Genomic DNA, 19,665 nt, shown 5'->3' on the forward strand with positions numbered 1-19,665 from the left:
TCTCTCTCCTCTTCTCTCTCCTCCTCCTCTCTCTCTCTCTCTCCCTCTCTCTCCCTTCTCCCCTCTCCTCTCACTCCTCTCTCTCTCTCTCCTCTCTCTCTCCTCCTCTCCTCTCTCTCTCCTCTCTCTCTCACTCCACTCTCTCCTCTCTCTCTCTCCATCTCCTCCTCTCTCTCTCTCTCTCCTTCTCTCTCTCTCCTCCTCTCTCTCCTCTCTCTCTCTCTCACTCTCTCTCTCTCTCTCTCTCTCTCTCCTTTCTCTCTTTCTCTCTTCTCTCTCTCCCTTTCTCTCTCTCTCCCCCCCCTCAGTGTGTGTTACTGCGGTGTGTTTGCTGGGCGGAGGTGTCCTCGACTCTGTGAGCGTAACCCAACACTATGACCAGGAAGGCCCCACCAAGCCTGACCCGTCCCCCCTGCATTCTGCGCTCCGGGCTCTCTCCGCCCTCAACGTGAGCAGAGCGTTGAGTGGGCGGAGCCCTCATTGAGCCCTGGTTGGAGAGAAGGAGAACCTTTAATGTTGCCCGGCATTTGAAAGACTGACTCCTTCCTAAAACGATGGTTAACCAAGCTGAGACCACCAGCGTTCATCAGGAGCTGATCCAAGGTACAAGCCTGGCACACGTCTGGCTCTGAGGGTAGGGTGATGCTGGTCCCTGGGTCATCGCCTCAGTCCGGCCAGCTCACATGATTGAGGGACATTTATGTAATTTGGGCTGCCGTTGTTATCGTATGACTGCGTCTGCTCTGGCTCCTGCCATTGGTCGTCTGTCAGAGCTACAGTCTGAGCTCCTCCCGCCCGGGACACCTTTCCTACTCTGACCTTTGTGCATCTGCTACCAGACAAATAGTGTTTCCCAATCAATTATCTGTCTCTCGGTCTCTCTGTCTCTCTGGTCTCTGTCTCTTGGTCTGTCTGTCTCTGTCGCACTCCTCTCAGTGTCTCTGTCTCTCTATCTCTCTATATATATTTATAGAATAATTCTGATAAATGTAATATCATTTTAAGTTATAGGAACATGGGGAATATTACAATATCTTACATTATGTAGACCTTACGTTAATATTTTAGTATTTGTTTTGGGGGTGTGGCCCTGAGCAGCTTGCGGCCACGGTACCATGCGCTCTGTTTACAGTGGATGTATCGCAATGGCGAGGCACACACAGCCTTTAGCCGTGTTCTGTCAATATTCTAGAACACTCCGGGTGCTCCGGCGGGAGTCCTGGAACTCTATATCTAAATAATATCATATTATACATCAGGGGTGTCAAACATACGGCCCGCGGGCCGGAGATGATTTGATAGCACATTCCTGTGATGAGTTAGGATTTTTTTAAGGAAATAACCAAAATGCTGGTCAGCCAAAATAAAAAAGGAAGGAATTACACACTTGTCCTTGTTTCACCACAATTAAGAAGTTATCAAGGGTGGCATCCCCATTACCAAAGTGTCTTTGTCAAAAAGAATAGAAGTGGAGAGTGCAGTTTTCCAGGAAAATTTACTGAGAATTATTTATACACAGAGGTGAATACAAAAGCAGTGTGCTTGGTATGTAATCAGCAAGTTTGAGTGCTCAAAGAATATAGTATTCCAGGGTTTTTTCTAAACAAGGGAACAGGGGCGCTGCGCCCCGATACTCCCGGCGTGCGCCATCCTACCGAAATGCCGACTGAACCTGTCAGACTTGGATCTGTACTTACATGCTGCTGTACAACATACACTATTTCTCAAAACGATCTTTTCTCCGTGAAAATATCCTAACACCACCACCTGACAATGTGTCTGATCCTCAAATAACTTATATTACTCCAAAAATATTCCGATCCGAATTGGAGTTTCCCAGACCGAGTCGACATGCTAACGTTAAAGTTATTAGCAGCTAGCTAGCTAGCTACTATGTATTTGAATGGGTTTTTGGTCTAGGCGCTAAGATGCTAAGCAAGTATACAAGACCATTCCAGTTCTCTCTGCACAAAGCGGTTTCAATGAACGACAGAAATAAACAAATGCTGAGTGTTGATCAAGAGTTTTGCGAGAGCAATTTAAGGTTGCAATGCTTGTCCCAAATATGGCAGGCTTCATTCAGTGATTGAAACAAATATTGAAGTTTTACAGTATAGAACCTACATTGAACCCATTTCCTTTACTTGGCATGAAACGGCAAATAATCAAACCAGTCCATTTAAGCGTGTGAAGTCTATTTTATTCATGCAATATACAGTCACTACAGTAGCGACTAGTAATGTTTCTGTTAACGTTGAATAACATGAGGCACACATTGTTACACAATTCTACGATTCTGGTGTATATACTACTGTACCACAATACCTCGGTTCCAGTGCTTCACGACTAGTTGTTGAATGGTAAGCTAACTCTAGCAAACATTACTAGCTGTAGGCTCAACCTGTTTGAAGCATGAGGAGCGTGTAACAGCGAGCGACCAAGTGACGTGTCTTTTTTTTTAAATCTTTTTATTATAATAATTGCAATACAATATACACAAACTAAAAAAAAGTATTTTAGTTTTTCAGGATGATCACAAGAGCTAGAATTTCTCTCTAAGATAGCCTCAGAATGTACCATTTAATCATTATTTTTTCAAAGGCTTCGCGCCGTGGGAGGGGGAGACCCCCCTTCCACACCATCCCCCGCCTCGGCCGCGTTGCTCCCTCGGCTTTGCGCAGGGGTCTGCTCCCTGCTACTTTTTTTTTCTAGAAAAACCCCTGGTATTCAGCGCCACTATGAGACTCTTCATAAAGAAAAATATCACCATTTGAAAGGACAACTAGGGAAAGAGGAGATAGACACATTTTTAGCTGGTCTGAAGAAACGGCAGTCTACTTTTACTTTCAGCCGTAAGGTCAGTGATGCAGCATTGAAAGCCAGCTGCCTTATTGCTCACGAGATAGTGCGAGCATCCAAGTCATTTTCTGATGGTGTGTTCGTGGCAACATGCATGCTGAAGGCTGCAGAAGTTGTGTTCTCTGAAAAGCGATCTGCGTTAGTCCGTTCGAGGAACACTGTCGCAGATAGGGTAACAAAGCTCTCAGGAGACTTGGGTAGCCACAAGAATGACAAAATCAAGTCATTTATTGCTTTTTCGGTTGCAATTGATGAGAGCACTGATGTAACAGATATTGCTCAACTGGCCATATTTCTTCTGGGTACTGATGAGACTTTGACGATCACAGAGGAGTTCCTTGAGTTGGTGCCTATGAAGGACACTACAACAACGAATGACATATTCAGCTCTCTCGTTGGAGCGCTGGACAAGGTCTAAGTGGACCGGTCCCGTGCCGTCAGCCTGGCTACCGATGGCGCACCATCAATGGTCGGGGGAAAGGCAGGCGTTGCGACAAAATTGCGAGAGAAAGTACAGACCGCAAACGGGACACACGATTTTTGGGCATTTCACTGTATTTTGCATCAAGAAGCGTTGTGTTGCAAAACACTAAAAAGGGATCATGTTACGAGTGTGGTTTTAAAAACTGTAAATTTCATCAGAGCGCGAGGTCTGAATGACCGTCAGTTTGACACTTTTCTCAGAGATGATGACATTCAGGCTGGCCTACCATACCACACTGAAGTACGGTGGTTAAGCCGAGGTGCCGTGCTCTAACGTTTCTTTGAGCTACGAGAGGATATTGGACAATTCATGGAGAAAAAGGGTAGCCCAGTGAAGGAACTTAAATGTCCGCAGTGGGTGCAGGATCTTGCCTTTATGGTGGATATTACACAGCACCTGAATAATCTTACCAAAATGTTGCAGGGCCGCAAAAAAAATAAAAAGATTCAAGTTAAAACTGTCACTCTCGGAGACGCAGCTATCTCGCGGTGACACTGCCCATTTCCCATGTCTAACAGCTGTGCGTGCGACCGGACGTAAACTGATATGGATCAATACAAAGACAAGATAACAGGATTGCTGCAGGAGTTCGAGCGGAGGTTTCAGGTCTTCAGTGAACTAGAGAAGGAATTTGCCGTTTTTCACTTGCCATTTACAGTCAAGCCTTCTGACATGCCAGCTGACATCAAACTCGAGATGATTGACTCTCGGTATGATACCAATACGAAGGAGAAATTTGCATCGGTCGACTTGGAAACATTTTGACAATATCTCTTGCCAGGGTACCACAAATTAACATCCCTGGCTGCAAAGGTTTTATCCATGTTTGGGACTACCTATCTTGGTGAACAGGTGTTCTCTGTAATGAACCTAAATAAAACATAGCACCGCTCAAGGTTAACCAACACACACTTGAATAACTATGTGAAATGTGCTGCACTCGTAAAGGCTAAAAGATTCCAAATTTCAGAAGCCAGCAGCAGCAAATAGACTGCAGTGAGAAAAAAAAGTTAATCAGCAAGTAGGCCCGGGCCTAATTCTTGTGATGCTCTTTCAGAAATGTTTGCACTCTGATGAATACAGATCTTTGAAAATAAGTTTACTCAGGTTTCATGTTAAAAGACAATGAATATTGTGCAGTATATCATACTCAGCTTCAGTAGTCTACAAAACTGCTTGATCTGATGTAGCCTAATCTCATTGCTCATGCACTGCTATAACTTTTATGTTTGTTTATTTTATTTATATGTGCACATTTACATTTTCAAGGCAGTATGATAGCTTTCTTCACTGGAGTTTGTTTAGTGTGGTGAGTTAGTTCAGGTGTTTAGATGTGAAAATGTATTCACTCAACTCTCAAAATGAACCAGTTGTTAATGAATGTGAAATGCATTTTATTTCAATTCCATTGGCCTATCTGTGAATAAATGTGTTGTGCTAATATAGATCCTTGTGATCTGTAATTATGCAGGTTACAAATGTAGACTGAATGATAAAGAATAGTACTGAAAAACAAAGCTAAAGATTTGGATTTGACGTAGGTTATTTTGCCATTATTTCACTGGTCCGGCCCACTTGAGATCTGATGGGCTGCATGTGGCCCCTGAACCAAAATGAGTTTGACACCCCTGTTATATATAGATATCTATAACAGTCTCGTTGTGGAAACACCAAAGACATCAAATAACTGACTTGTGGTGCACCATAACACTAACAGCAGAACGGTTATCCAAATAACAAAGAATTGTACAACACTTGCGTTACAGTGTGTGTAAACGCACACGCACGCACGCACGCACGCACGCACGCACGCACGCACGCACGCACGCACGCACGCACGTACGCACACGTGGCGCTCGCATGGTCGTAGCTCATTGTCTCATTTGGGGGCCAAATTCTCTTGGCTGGCAAGGCAGAGAAAGGGGAGGTGGCATCTCCCCTTATGACGACATACGGGGAAAATTCCAAAACGGCGCATCTGAGCTTCGTTGTTTCAAAGGCAGAGCAGAATGCCTAGTGCTCGTTTTACACCCAATGGAATTTCTAGCTACTGGGGGAGCATAGGCAGGCTAGGGGAACTCGTATTAATGTAAAAAAAAACTCAGAAAGGGAAATGTTCACGTCATGGGATCTTTAAGCGACAGAAAGATATTCGTTAACAATATAGCCTCAACAGCAACATCAACCTTCTCAAAGTCCTCTGGTCAGGGTTCCTACTTTTAGTTAGTCGATCAAAACCATAAAGACTGAAGGCTGTTTCTTTAATAACACCACCCGAGCACCACCGTGAGGGTGGAGTTAAACCCATAACACCACATGAGCACCACCATTGGGGTGGTGTTAAACCCTTAACACCACAACACCGCTCATGTGGTGTTATTGGTCAATATTAGGTGCTGGCCCACCCAAAGACTTTAAAGAGGGCCAAGAATAACCTACTAGTTTAGCTATGAGCAATCTGTTACCATGGAAACTAAATAATAGCTGTTATATATTTGTATGCATCTTAACCTAACTTTCTCCCTTCGGAGACACACACAAAGTCTCCACTGTGTGTGTGTGCGTGTGCGTGTGCGTGTGTCTCTGTGTCTGTCTGTCTGTCTCTTTGTATTGTATGCATTGTATGTATGCATATTTATAAAGGGAATGGCCTTTTTGCATTCTTCAACCGAAATTGTGATTTTGACAGAAATGGTCATTGAAGGGTGATGGTCTCAGCTTATTATGCGATGGATGGATTCAAAGAGACTTAAGCCCGGGGACAGGACAACAGGCCATGAGAGCGCCCATTGTTCCCAGTAGTGAGACAGAGGGCCCGGCCTGCCACTGGGTCATTCACAAGCCTAGCGCTCTCCTGGTACTGGGCCAGTGAGCCGTTTGGGGGCCTGGTGTGTGTGCTCACTTCTTTAAGCCTGGGCTCTGCACTCATTTGTTTGACCTTGACGTGACTTCAGTCGATCTGCGGCTTTGTTTATTTCTCTACGTTTGGCAGCACTAGCTCTTGGATGTCGGTCAGAAGGTGGTTGGTAATTTATCCCAGAACCCTCCTGGAAACCGTTTCCTGAATATGGCCTAACAGGGGCTGCTTCTGGGTCGGCCCACATTAAGCCTGGAACACACCGGCCCAACCGTTGGCCATCTGTAACATTTAGGGAGACCCGGACGAGTTCGGGAACAAATCTGCTTGGTGTGTTTAGCTGTGATGGAAGCTGTTGGAACCGTGCGGACGGTGTCTAGTCCAATTCAACTTACAGAGTCTGAAATCGTTGACGGTTTGAGGATTGGAGCCATTGGATACTCTGATAGTGTAGTGGCGAATCATCGCGGTGTGTGGGAGGGCCGGAAGTGACGATGGTAAACAAACCACTGAAACAGTGATGGCAGAGTTAAAAACTACATTTTTGGGATATTTCTACATATGCCTCGAACTCGAAGCCATGGCTGCATGGGCTTAAATAATTGAGGAACAGTTTATTGCACTGTTGGGGGATAATCTATGGTCTGCACTCCGTTCCGTCATTTCCTTTTTTTCCTGTTTTGGATTACTGGCACGAGACTAGCACCACCCGATTTTAAGGAGACTTATTGCATCTCACGCAAGCGCAGAACTTCTACACTACTGTGTAGCTGGCAATAGTCTTTGCGGTGTGTTTCAATGCAGCTTCTCTGCCGAATGGGTCAGACGAGAGTCAACGGCGTGGTCGGGTGAAGGCAGTTGTCCGTTGGTTTGAGTCTTGGCGGTGTGTGGGCCCCTTTTAATGTCAGCCCACCTTAAGGCTGCTGGAGCATGTGGTGCACTTCCTGCTTGCCCCTCCCTCTCGTCGTTGTTATTGTTGTTGGGCGGCCGTTTAGCTTTCCCCTCAAACCATTTTACAAGGAGATCCAGAAGCCCCAATTCTAGGGTCTATCACTAAGCCCCAGGGTAAGGGTCTATCACTAAGCCCCAGGGTAAGGGTCTATCACTAAGCCCCAGGGTAAGGGTCTATCACTGAGCCCCAGTGGAGGTCTATCACTGAGCCCCAGTGGAGGTCTATCACTGAGCCCCAGTGGAGGACTATCACTGAGCCCCAGTGTAAGGGTCTATCACTAAGCCCCAGTGGAGGTCTATCACTAAGCCCCAGTGTAAGGGTCTATCACTGAGCCCCAGTGGAGGTCTATTGCTCGCTGTGTTCACTCTTGGCTCTGTGTGTTTCCTAGGTGCCTCTCCCTGCGAGCTCTGCGGCTCCACAACGCTGTCAGACTTCACCACTTCCTCTGGTAAGACGCGCACACACACACACACACACACACACACACACACACACACACACACACACACACACACACACACACACACACACACACACACACACACACACACACACACACACACACACACACACACACACACACACACACACACACACACATTTATTTCTTTATTTGAATCCACCAATCACATTGCAAGAGACAAGATTTAAATATTTCAGAGACAAGATAAGTCATTGTTCAAGGGTACAGGTTATGTTAATGGCTCCAAATGAAGAGTCCTGAGGAAGCCCCTGGTCTGGGGTTAGCTAGGAGTGCAGTCGAGGCCTGGTGGGCAGACGATCGATAAAACCAGGTTAACATTTGTCAAAACAAGGAGTGAAGGCCAAAATATAAAGGTCTACTTCTATTAGTTGTACTTTAGTAGTGCTCCAAAGGTTGGGCACATGTAGGCACGCACGTGCGCACACAAAGTGCTAACACATTCAAACTAAATAAGCAGCTGCTACATCCCAACAGGTCACCCTGTTCCTCGTGTTTTTGTTGTTTGCTGCCAATCTTGCATAAATCCTGCAGGATCATCCAGTCAGCGTCTCATCTTGGACTCTTCTGTGTGTGGCTCTGGTCTCCCAGCAGACCCACAGACCCCAGAGCAGAACTGAACGCAACAATGAAGCTACTGCTTCACACAGCGGTGGGACTGGGGAGGCTTCAGGGTTGTCCTAGACCGGGCCCTGCCCCTCAGAGACGGCCCACGGACCATGGCTCTGAATAGCCCCCCCCCCTGTATCCTGTAGCGGCCTGTAGTTACAGGAGGAGCCGTCCAGGTTGGAAATGACAGACGTCATGCTGGCGTCGGCTGTACAGGCAGAGTCACCACAACATCCCCAAATAGCTGCGCAGCTAGGGCTGCTGCTGTGAAGCGTCACTAAGTGGGGCTCATCAGCGCCCGTGTGTTTGAGGAGCTCTCTGCGTTCCTCTGCATCGCGGCACAGCGGCCCGCGTCCGCATCAGGTTCACTCAGATGTTTCCAGGCTCTCAGCTTTCTGCTGTAAAGAGCCGGGGACCATCCAGACAGCTCCACCACTCAAAGACCCCCCCCCCCCCCCACACACACACACACACACACACATAGACACACAGACACACACACACACACACACACACACATAGACACACAGACACACACAGACACACACACACACACACACACACACACACACACACACACACACACACACACACACACACACAGACACACAGACACACAGACACACACAGAGACACACACAGAGAGAGAGAAACTGGAGAGACCAGCTGGCAAATATCTATAAACAGTTCAAAGTATTTAGTTCAGGCACACCTTGACTAAAGTATCTGTTGATAAGGGCCTGTTGACATGGGATGGATTCAAGGACTGTTTTGATACAGCTTTGGTCTTTTATCCTCAGAATAGGCCTTTTCCCCAATTCTGTTACGTAATGATGTTGATCAAGGAAAGGAAAGGCTGCTAATCCTGTCTTAAAGGGACGGTCCCCACCACCACCACTGAAGGCTGCTAACCCTGTCTTAAAGGGACGGTCACCACCACTACCACTTAAAGGTTGTATCAAGGATGTTGGTAGACGTCACTTCTGTTGGTATTTGAAGCGAGATCCCAAACAGACAGAGCGAGCTCGTCCCTCCCTTCCGTGTTTCGTGCATCCGGTAAAAACTATCATGAACACTGAAGGCTGCTGTGCCCTGTTTAAAAGGGACGGTCACCACCACGACCACTAAAGGCTGCTCTGAGACTGGCATGTGTGGCCTGCATTCCCCCTCTGATTTATACAAAAAGAACTCACCTTTGGTGCGATCTGGTCATGTCAGTCCGTATCTGTGATTAAATCGCTGATCGTAGCCCCCTACATCTCCACTTTGTTACCGGACATTACCCAGAATAGGCGCAAGAGCATTACACTGCCGTATATGACACTCGATCGAAGATCCAAGTCTGAAAAAAGATCTGAATTTGGCAGACACTTGCATGTCTAAGATGGAAAGTATCCTACCTTTAATGGAAAGAAAACCTGTCCACTATCTTGTTGCTGTGACGTGTTCAGAAACAGGGCTGTATGGTTGTCCAGGCTTCACTACAAGTCATGGGCTCAGGAAACTCAGAACGGCCAATAGCAGCCAGGTCGTGCAGTGGCATGCGTTTGACCACTATAGGGCTATTTGTATTTGCATCTTATCTTGCAAAGCGCTGTTCGAAGCTTTGTTCCTTTAAATCCAGATTAGGAGCAGGTCCAATGCTCCCTTTAAGAGCCAAGTTATGGATGACAGACATAACGGCCCTTTGCCAGGATCCGTGATGGATATGGAATGTTCCGACAGATTCCCAACCGTTCCCAGTTCCCAGTGGGCCATCTGGCGAATGGGGATAACCTGGGAAGAGGGTACAAACAAATCTCAAATAAAAAGGTCGGGCGTAAATGATTCAAACGATGGCTGACACTTTGGGGGCAGTAATGAGCAGGTCTCTACTGAAGTAGGATTCACACAACAACAACACGGGCTCCAGAAGGATCTGATGGGTCTCATTGGTCCCCTTTGATGACATCCTCTCTCTCAAAGAAGCAAAGTCTGTTTGTCCCAGTGGGAAAATATATAAACACAGAGAAAACCGGTAAGAATCCCTCCTTTGGTGGCTGGCTAATGCAGTAGTTACATCAAAATAACCCTATCCGGAAAGTAAATAATAGGTGAAAAAGGATTGGTTGTTTGATTGAATAACCAATCAGGAGGCTGAGTAGCATGTGGGGCTGCTTCCTCTGACTGGGGGGGGGGTGGGGGGGGGCTGCAGGGAAGACTTTGTAGACTGGTTCCTTGTCAAAGTAACTGGTCTTGGCCTAGCAGAGCAGCACCGCTCATGGCCTCCTCTCTGGTGGAGGGTGAGGTTCAGCCTCTCCTCTCCTCTCTGGTGGAGGGTGAGGTTCAGCCTCTCCTCTCCTCTCTGGTGGAGGGTGAGGTTCAGCCTCTCCTCTCCTCTCTGGTGGAGGGTGAGGTTCAGCCTCTCCTCTCCTCTCTGGTGGAGGGTGAGGTTCAGCCTCTCCTCTCCTCTCTGGTGGAGGGTGAGGTTCAGCCTCTCCTCTCCTCTCTGGTGGAGGGTGAGGTTCAGCCTCTCCTCTCTGGTGGAGGGTGAGGTTCAGCCTCTCCTCTCCTCTCTGGTGGAGGGTGAGGTTCAGCCTCTCTTGGCCAAAAGTAAGACCCTTTCTTGCCTTGTTCTGAAACTTTTTTTGAAATGTTCTCCAAACCTTTTGTCATCTCTTATGGTTGAATCCTGAGTATGAAAGAGGAAGTTCGCCAGGGAATTATTAGTAATTTTTCGAGAACTCTTGAAACGTTGTGATTCCAATTATGGTCAATTAGTCTCGGTTGTTTCACACAATGAGGTTTGTGTCCTTGAAAAGGAATGTGCCCTACGTTGTCATGAGATCAGTCTGTGGGCCATATGCTCTGTGCTATGTCTGTGCCTGTGCGTGCCTGTCTACGCCTGTTTTCTGATTGCGCAATGCAAAATCTGTTTCCCTTCTATCACCCCAAAACTGTTGTGATGACAGGATGGGATCATGAGGACACAGGCTGCTGTAGGTAAGATGGGATGTGTGAAGCACACACCTGGGATAGACAGACATGATGGACCAATGAGGGAAGAGATGCTCTGATGGGGCAGAAGAGAGCAGGGATAGGACTCGACTCCACTTTGGCACATGCAAAGGCACAATGAACAAAGAACAGATGTTCTCACCACTAGCCGACTAGCTGAAATTATACTCAAGCAATAGCTGTTAAAGTTAGCTGCAACACTTCAGACGATATAGATGGCTGAGGGCCTGAATTCAATATTAGGGGGCTTTAATGGGAAAGGCAAACTGTCACATTACATAAATGATGCTCCATTAAATATTGTAACTTTCATTAGTATGAAAGTAAGATCCTTTCTATAGATGATATAATATGTATATTGTGTTTCCCATCATATTATCCCTGAAGATGTGGACCTTCATTTCCCTCAAGTGTTTGCCTTTTTTGTTATTAGATCAACGAAATCAATGGAATTGAATACGTTTCATTCAGCCAGTTTCTTTTCATGTCTCGCCATCTGTTTGATGCCCTGCCATCTTTCAAGTTGCGCCGAAGAATTCAGTTACAATGCCTTATAGTTTCTGTAATCTCACAAACCTTTTGGGTGTTTTCAAAGGCAGCTCCCTTGCAGACTGCAGGCCGTGTTTCAGTTGCGCAGCTCAAGGCCGCAGCACATGGAGAGCAGGCAGGGAGACCCCTAGAGGATACAAATACATCTCCAAAACCCTTGAGCAATGCCTTCTAATCCAGAGCCTTCTGTGTGTGGGTGTGTGTGTGCATGTGCGCGTGCGTGTGCGTTCGTGCCTGCCGGCGTGCATCCTTGCGCCGTGCGTGCGTGTTTGTGCGCTTGCGTGCGTGTTCTTCCGTACCTGCGTGCGTGCGTGCGGGTGTGCGTGCGTGCGGACCTGGGTGCATGCGAGTGTGTGTGTGCGTCCGTGTGTGTGTGTGTGTGTGTGTGTGTGTGTGTGTGTGTGTGTGCGTCCGTCCATGTGTGTGTGTGTGTGTGCATACCTGCGTGTTTTTTGTGAACCGGGCACTGTCCACGCTTATCAACCATCCAGGATCTGCTCCTTGGGTTAGCTTTGCATAGCAAATCTCTATGAGACACGTTGGCCCTTAGCTCCACGACTGAGTGGTAGTGGATGCAGACCCACGCGTTATTTACATCGTTGGCCAATGCTGGGTAACATTACATATATATGATGTGTCTGTGGCTTCCAGAACTAGTTCTTAATCAGTGCAGAGCTCCTTGGGTCTGTGGCTGCAGTACTGAGGAGCGGAAGTCATGAGTGGGCTACCACCGCAAACCATGAAACTCTGGGGAGAACATTTATTTACACCTTACCTTAACTTAAATCCATGGTTAAAGCTCAATTATGCAGAGGCACACCTTTCTGTCACACAATGGGTGAACAAACTATTGGTGTGCTTGTGAAATGGTGTTTTTTTTCTCCGCTGCAGTTTGGTAAACCTTTTTTATTGTGTGCATCCGCACCGCCGAAGTTAATGTTGAGCAGGTCATGAAAACACTGGAAAACGATTAACTTCACCTCACACTGACTTGGCCATTTGAATCTGTAAAGGATAAAAATAATAATTCTCAAAAGCTACAATGCATCAGAGTAGAGGGTAGAGTAAATGAAGACAAAAAAAAAAGTATGGATACACGTTGACCTGGATGCATGCGCGTGGGTTTCTGTGTCGAGCTTTGTCAAGCAGGATGCGGTTATTGAAGTCAGGGGGCATCGTTTTACTCTTCAGTCTCACCTCAGCCAGCCCGCTTGGAGGAGTGCGAAGGAAACACGGCTACTACTGCAAGACATCTCCCAAAAAGATCACCGAATACACCGTGCAAAGCTCAGCGACTACCCGTTTGTTTGCACTAAAGTTGCCCAAAGAAAGGCCTGCGATACTTACCCCCAATTAAGCAAGTCAGTGTTAATCCCTTAATTCTCCAGTGTGAGTGCGGTACACCCATGTCTCTGGGGCGCACACGGCCGTGCTCTCCAGTCATTTATAAACATGCTGGGGTTATGTCCCCGGGGAAAGGGTTGAGCCCGATGTATCCAGGTGGATTAGGCTTTGGTTGGGCTGTGGTTTAGGGTTAGCACTAGCAGCCTTTTGTGTCGAAATACTGACCGACCATCGGCTCTATAGAGGAGTCTCCTGGGCAGGTGACCCCCGCTACACACAGGGACAAACTACATAAGCTGCAATTTAGATGATTGTGTGATTATTTAGTACACACCACAGCAGGCTAAGCTGCCCTACACGTCCCTCTCCGCTCCAGGCCGCTCTACACGTCCCTCTCAGACTAGATGTCCAGGCGTTCCGGCGGGGCAGCCATAATGTCTGGTCGTGGCTGAGACGAGGTGGTTCTCCTCCTAGAGGCGGCCGCTAGACGCTGGCCAAGGACCCGGTTTCACACAGGCTCGACAGCATGGCATGACTGTGCAAGGGCAAAGGCCTTTGACATCCATGTAATATATCCTCCTCAAATATCCTGCCCAAATATATATCTACATCACATATAATAATGATGAAGCACATATGATCATCGTTCAAATGAGACCCAAACAGAAGAAAGATCAAAGAAAGAGAGCATAATGTGACAAAGTACACACACAGTACAGTGTGCGTACTTTTCGCGCGCGCACGCGCGTGCGCACATGCACACATTCACAATATTGTAGTTGTCTTGCTGCTATCTAAGTAATATGTGTGTGGCTTGTTTTGCAATTTATTTAAAATGTGACAATAGGTGGTTATTTATAATGTGTCCGCACTGCTGAATACGTGTGTAAACCCTCCCCTCCTGGTCAAGCGTGGTTTGTAGACATGTATTTCGGTCAGCAGGTATGCACTGTGATGCTTTCTCTAAGTGGGCTGCCTGTTTTAGCCTGCTGGTTTTGCGCCTTCTGCCTCAGTCTTGCTTGATGTTGCTTATCTTATCTTATCTGCTTCTGAATGCGTTGCCTCTGGGTGTCAGAGCTGCCATCGTAACACATTTGTAAATGGTGTTATGTGCATGTGATTATGAAGACTAATCGGACATGATTGTCCCTCTTCCAGTAGCGCACGCACGCACGCACGCACGCACGCACGCACGCACGCACGCACGCACGCACACACGCACGCACGCACACAGTACTAGCAGCAGGACTGCGTGCCTTGCCGCTCTGCTTGAGGCGGTGCGGTGCTCTGCCCCTTCTGAGTGAACGTGTCTCATCAGCGGTGACGATCCAGCGTTTGAGACGAGCCGCTCACTTGGCTTACTGTGGGTTTGGACCAGTGGACCACACTGGTTGGGCTGCCCTGGGAAGGGGTTCATCCGGCGCAGCTAACGCGGGCGCAGGTCTGTCTGTCCTCACAGATGGAACCAGGGCCTGTCTGCGTGTTGAAGGCCGTCTGTACGAGGCCTGGGTCGCCCCAGCTGCTTATCGGGAACACAGAGTGCTCTCCAGGGGCGAGCTGCCATAGAAGGTTTTGCGATGGCTTTGAGGTTGTGCCCTCCCCCCCCCCCCCGCCCCACACACACCTGGGTGGTGATCAGAGGCAGTGTGTGTGTGTTTGCCGTCAGGTATTGCTCATTACTTATGCTCCGCGCCGCGGGGCAGGCCTCAGGCCAGCCCCGCTACACCGGGGCGGACGCACAACATGGGCTGAGGAGCGGCAGAGAGCCGGGGGAGGAGTCGAGGGGGGCTGGGTTTGAGTACACGAGGACAATGCGCAGCTCACCACACACACACTCGCACGCACATGCACATACACACTCACAAACGTCTACACGCTTGCAGGCACACACACACACTCAAGCGCACGTACACACTCGCACGCACATGCACACGCTCGTACGCATATGCATACTCGCACTCGGAGAAAAACACACTCACACGCACGCCCACTCCCACGCCTATACACTCCCACGTCCATACACACGCAAATACACACTTGCACAGGCACTTACACGCGCGTCCACAATCGCACGCACATACACACTCGCACACACACGTACATACACTCACGCACAAACTCACAGAGACACACATATGTTGTTCTTTCTTCTCCTCTCTGTCATATTTCTCTGCCCACCAGCACGTTTTGCAGCCCTCCTATAAAGCAGGAACATGCTGTCCTCTTGTACGACATACTTGTAGGACTTGATATGTTGACTTATCCTCCGTTTCTCTGGACTGTAAATGTGCTGAGTCCAGCTGTGCTCCAGCATTCTTTCCCACTGGATCACTATTCACAGCGTGAACCGAGCTGTTGTGTTGATGCAGGGCTGTAGGAATGCTTTCACACGCACACAAACACGGACACATACTCACGCACACACGCACGCGTCCTTGTGCATGTGCACACACATGCGTGTGCATGCACACGCACACAAACATGCACACGCATGCACACACATGCACACGCATGTGCAACTTGTTGCTGGGTAAAGACAACTTTACATCTTGCTACCTTCTGTAGATCTCCCTCCAATAGTGAATCATTGGTTCAGAATGCGCTCTGTAACTGAACACCTCAGGGAGAGACGAGAAGCAGACGGATGTTAAGCTACAAGCTTGAATATTTGGACGCAATTATCATGACTGAGTTTAACAAGAGAATTTATGGATGATAAAAAAAAACGGATGCAGGCTTTTAAATATATCCCCAGCCTCAGTCGTCTTGGAGATGTCGATTTGGACTGCTAAAGCCCCGTATGTGGAGTGAAGAACAACGTGCGACCACTAGATGGCGCTGCCCCAAAAGGGAAAAAGAGACGGGGGCAAATGAGGACAACACGATCTGGAAACCTTCAAAACCTAAAAGATATTCAACGTGACAGTCTTCGCTGGGATAAAAACAATAACAATAAAGTGGGGATCGCATATCGCCGAAAGTGTAAACAGCCTTTGTATGTGAAAAAAATAAATTACATCACAATTAATGGTAGCCTACCTGTTTGGATATTTAAATGTACGCATGACAGATGTGACTACCCATGGAACCACAATGATGGTGTTAACTCTCATTGATCCGTCCGTCTGTGTCCGTCTGTCCTCAGGCAGCGATCCAGATGTCTGTGGCCGCTCTGAGGATGAAGGTTTTGCCCTGAAGCCCAGCAGCATGTCAGGTGATCACAACAGCAGCAGGCCACGTGAAACACAAGCAGAGTAATATTGACTAATTGTCTACATTCGGAGGGAACACACACACATGACATTGACCATTTAGAACAGGGGTCTCCCACATCTTTCTCCGTCAGCCCCCCATCAGGGTTACCTTTGGTAGTACCCCCCCAAACACACACACACACACACGCACGCACACACACACACACACACACACACACACACACACACACACACACACACACACACACACACACACACACACACACACACACACACACACACACACACACACACACACACACACACACTACTAAGAGAATAAGAATCATCATGCATACAAACAATTGTATTAATTTGTATTGCACTATGGTTTCCAGTTGTGTACTGAAATTACGATTCACCACAATTCAAAAGAAGGAAATTATGAATCAAGAAAGAAAACTATAAAGTCAAAGATGCTTGAAATCTTTTATCAGTTTTTTTCTGAATGATCAAATTTCTATAAAATGAATTGGATTAGATTTGATTGCAGCATTAGCAGTGCTGAACAGTATGTATTCCAGCCGTAGATATTGTGTTTTGGCCTTTAATATCCCCTTTGATGGCTCCCTCCTCCACCACCCATCATGCCCTTACCTTACCTCACCTTAGCTCAACAGTAGGCCCACACCAGGAACACACACAGAACAACACTGATGATGTTCTGAATAGTAATTTAGCTTTGGTTCAATTTGGGTTAAAACGGAGTACCAACAGAGAAAAGCAGTCTGCGTCTTTCTCCTGATCTGCTCTGTTGTTGTTCTGCATTATTTATAAGTGCTTCTATATTTCAGAGCCAGGAGACAAAAGTTCCCCCCGCTGGACCGATGAGGCCATTCAGAACGGTAATGTCTCCCCTTGCTTGGGGTCTGGGTCTCATGTGTGGGGGGGGGGAGAAGGTCACATGATTACAGGGCTCGCCCCTTGTGGAAATTTTCAACAAATTTTCAATCGTTTTTATGCATCACGCACATTATTCTCCCCTCGCCTTCTTCTTCAGCTGCTGTTTCAGAGCTGGTGGTTCTGCTGTCTACTCATTTAGCTCGGGAGAAGTTTAATAGAGATCTATGTATTTGATGCATTATGACTTGTCCTGCGCACATCAGAACCTCAACATAATGCCATAGAGCCTTCTTTATGTCTATGAATTGAACACGGCTTCTGTGTTATTGGACAAGACGATAAACCAGTATTGTGAGAAACAGAACATCATGAGAACAAGGACCAAAAAACAAAGGTCCCCAAACCAAAACCAGTCCCAGGTCCCCAAACCTGAACCAGTCCGAGGCGCCCAAACCAAAACCAGTCCCTCCCAGGTCCCCAAACCAAAACCAGTCTGAGGCGCCCAAACCAAAACCAGTCCCAGGTCACCAAACCAGGCCCCCCGCCCCCCAGACACCACAGTCTCAGGGCAGCCATCACTTCATGGAGGGCCCTGTGGCTCCGCCTGAGCCATCTCCCCCTGGCCAGTCCCCTTCCTGCCCCAGACGGGGCCGGCCTGGCCTGGCCATCGACCCCCCTCTGGGGATGGCCATGGCCGCCCCGCAAGCTAAGGACCAACAGGATTAGGGGGTCTAGTCAAGGGGTCAAGGGGTAGGTATGATGAGTTAAGCGGATGTTTATTAAAAACATGACGGCCCTTCACACTGTGCCTTCCCTCCCACACCGTCAGTAGTGTTAGAAGAAGAGCAGCAGGCCATGAAGGCGCTTCAGACAAAGGTCTGACCCTGCATCGGAGCACCTCGGTCAGGGGACAGTCGACACTACGGCCCGTCCTCATCCTATGCAGCGTGCTGTTGTACTCTGAGCTGGGGAGGAGGTGTTCTGGGGACATGTCCTCCTACGGTACCCCTGGTCCCTTGGGGCCCACTGGCTCCAGTCCAGTGTTCAGGGCCTCTGTGGTCCGTGGATCCGCAAACGGTTCCTAAAGCCCAGCACCAAACAGTCGATGCGTGAGGGGGGGGGGGATTGGTTCAACAGACTGCTGTGAGGGAAGTGGCAGAGGTCCATTTATGGACGGAAGAGCAGGAAGTGCAGCAGAACATAGAGTAGGCTGGAATTATTATTTAGAGTGTCAACGCTTGTAGAATATTCATTCAGCCATTTTGTTATCGTGCTTGAAGGGACTTTACAAATTGGCTGATTCAACAAAACAAAAAAATGCGTGTGTGTGTGTCGTGAACTGTGTTGTGTGTGTGCAATGTGTCTGTGTGTGTTTTCTTTTGTCTTTATTTTATGTATTTTTAACTAATAGCTTGCAGTTGAACACTTCTTAACACATCATGTCACTGACCGTCTTTCTCATCAGAGCTCCTTCAGAGGAGCTTAAGTATTGAATGAATGGAAAAGGTATTCAGCATCTTTCAAAGTCAGAAACTGCACATCCACAGCTTCCTCAAGGAGTATGGTCACTGTTGATCTGGGCGACTCTTGTTGAAGTTACACACTTGGATTTGTAAGCATGGCTTTGTGATTTGTTGTCAAGGCTCAGGCTGTGTATAAAGCTGCCATTAGGAAAGGAAAGAGACTTGACTTTGTGACCCTGGGTTTGTTTGTTTTGAAACCTTGTCTTTTTGGCACCACTGGATTTCAAAAACGGTTTCTTTCCCAGATAAATGGATTTTGAGTGGGAAATGAATCTATTTCAGTCGTTTTTATTATAGTAGAATCTGGTACATTTACCAAACGAGTAAATGTTTGAGGCATTCCAAGTTCCTGCACCCCTGTTAGTACAGTGGCATACGGTTCCTGAGCATTAAACGGATTAAAGCGTCGACAGATAATATAAATGCTTCATACTAAATCCATTAACAAATTCAAAGATAAGACAACATCCCCGCTTCATTAAAGTATCAACCCCTCTAGGCTAGTCGATTGACCTCCAACTGCCCATCTCTCAATAGCTAAAGCATATTGATCTCAAAGTTACATTGATCTGCTGGAAATGAATCATCTATTGTTTTTGGTCATTTCATTAATTTTTAATCCATTGATTGATGGCTATGATTTAATTGGACATCTTAATCCTTAATGGGAATATAGCATTTTGGAACATATGTTATACATATATAGCAGGTGTTTGTGACATTATACATTTGAACCCGTCCACAATGTATCCTGAGTTGTATAGAGTGATACACATCCAGTGTCACTATGAGTGGAGGGTCCCTCTGGGGCTCGGCTACCTGGTCGGCCCCTCATGTGAGCCTCTCTCCTCTGGTGTGGAGCTGAGTCCAACCCAGGAGTTCAGTGGAGGTCTGAGACTAGGATGAAGGATGA

The 19,665-nt window shown here is 47.4% G+C and overlaps 1 protein-coding gene across 1 annotated transcript in view; it reads left to right on the forward strand.

The window, feature by feature from the left end:
- The first annotated feature begins 395 nt into the window (after positions 1–395).
- Positions 396–19,665, forward strand: part of thrb (thyroid hormone receptor beta) — a 31,427-nt gene continuing 12,157 nt past the window's right edge. Inside the window, exons 1-4 of the mRNA XM_060042669.1 lie at positions 396–603; positions 7,541–7,600; positions 16,278–16,346; positions 17,181–17,231. Of these exons, the coding sequence (XP_059898652.1) occupies positions 555–603; positions 7,541–7,600; positions 16,278–16,346; positions 17,181–17,231 (229 nt within the window). The 5' untranslated portion in view covers positions 396–554. The remainder of the gene's footprint in view (positions 604–7,540; positions 7,601–16,277; positions 16,347–17,180; positions 17,232–19,665) is intronic.

This window comes from Gadus macrocephalus, chromosome 22 (genome assembly GCF_031168955.1).
Source record: "Gadus macrocephalus chromosome 22, ASM3116895v1".
NCBI lineage: Eukaryota > Metazoa > Chordata > Actinopteri > Gadiformes > Gadidae > Gadus > Gadus macrocephalus.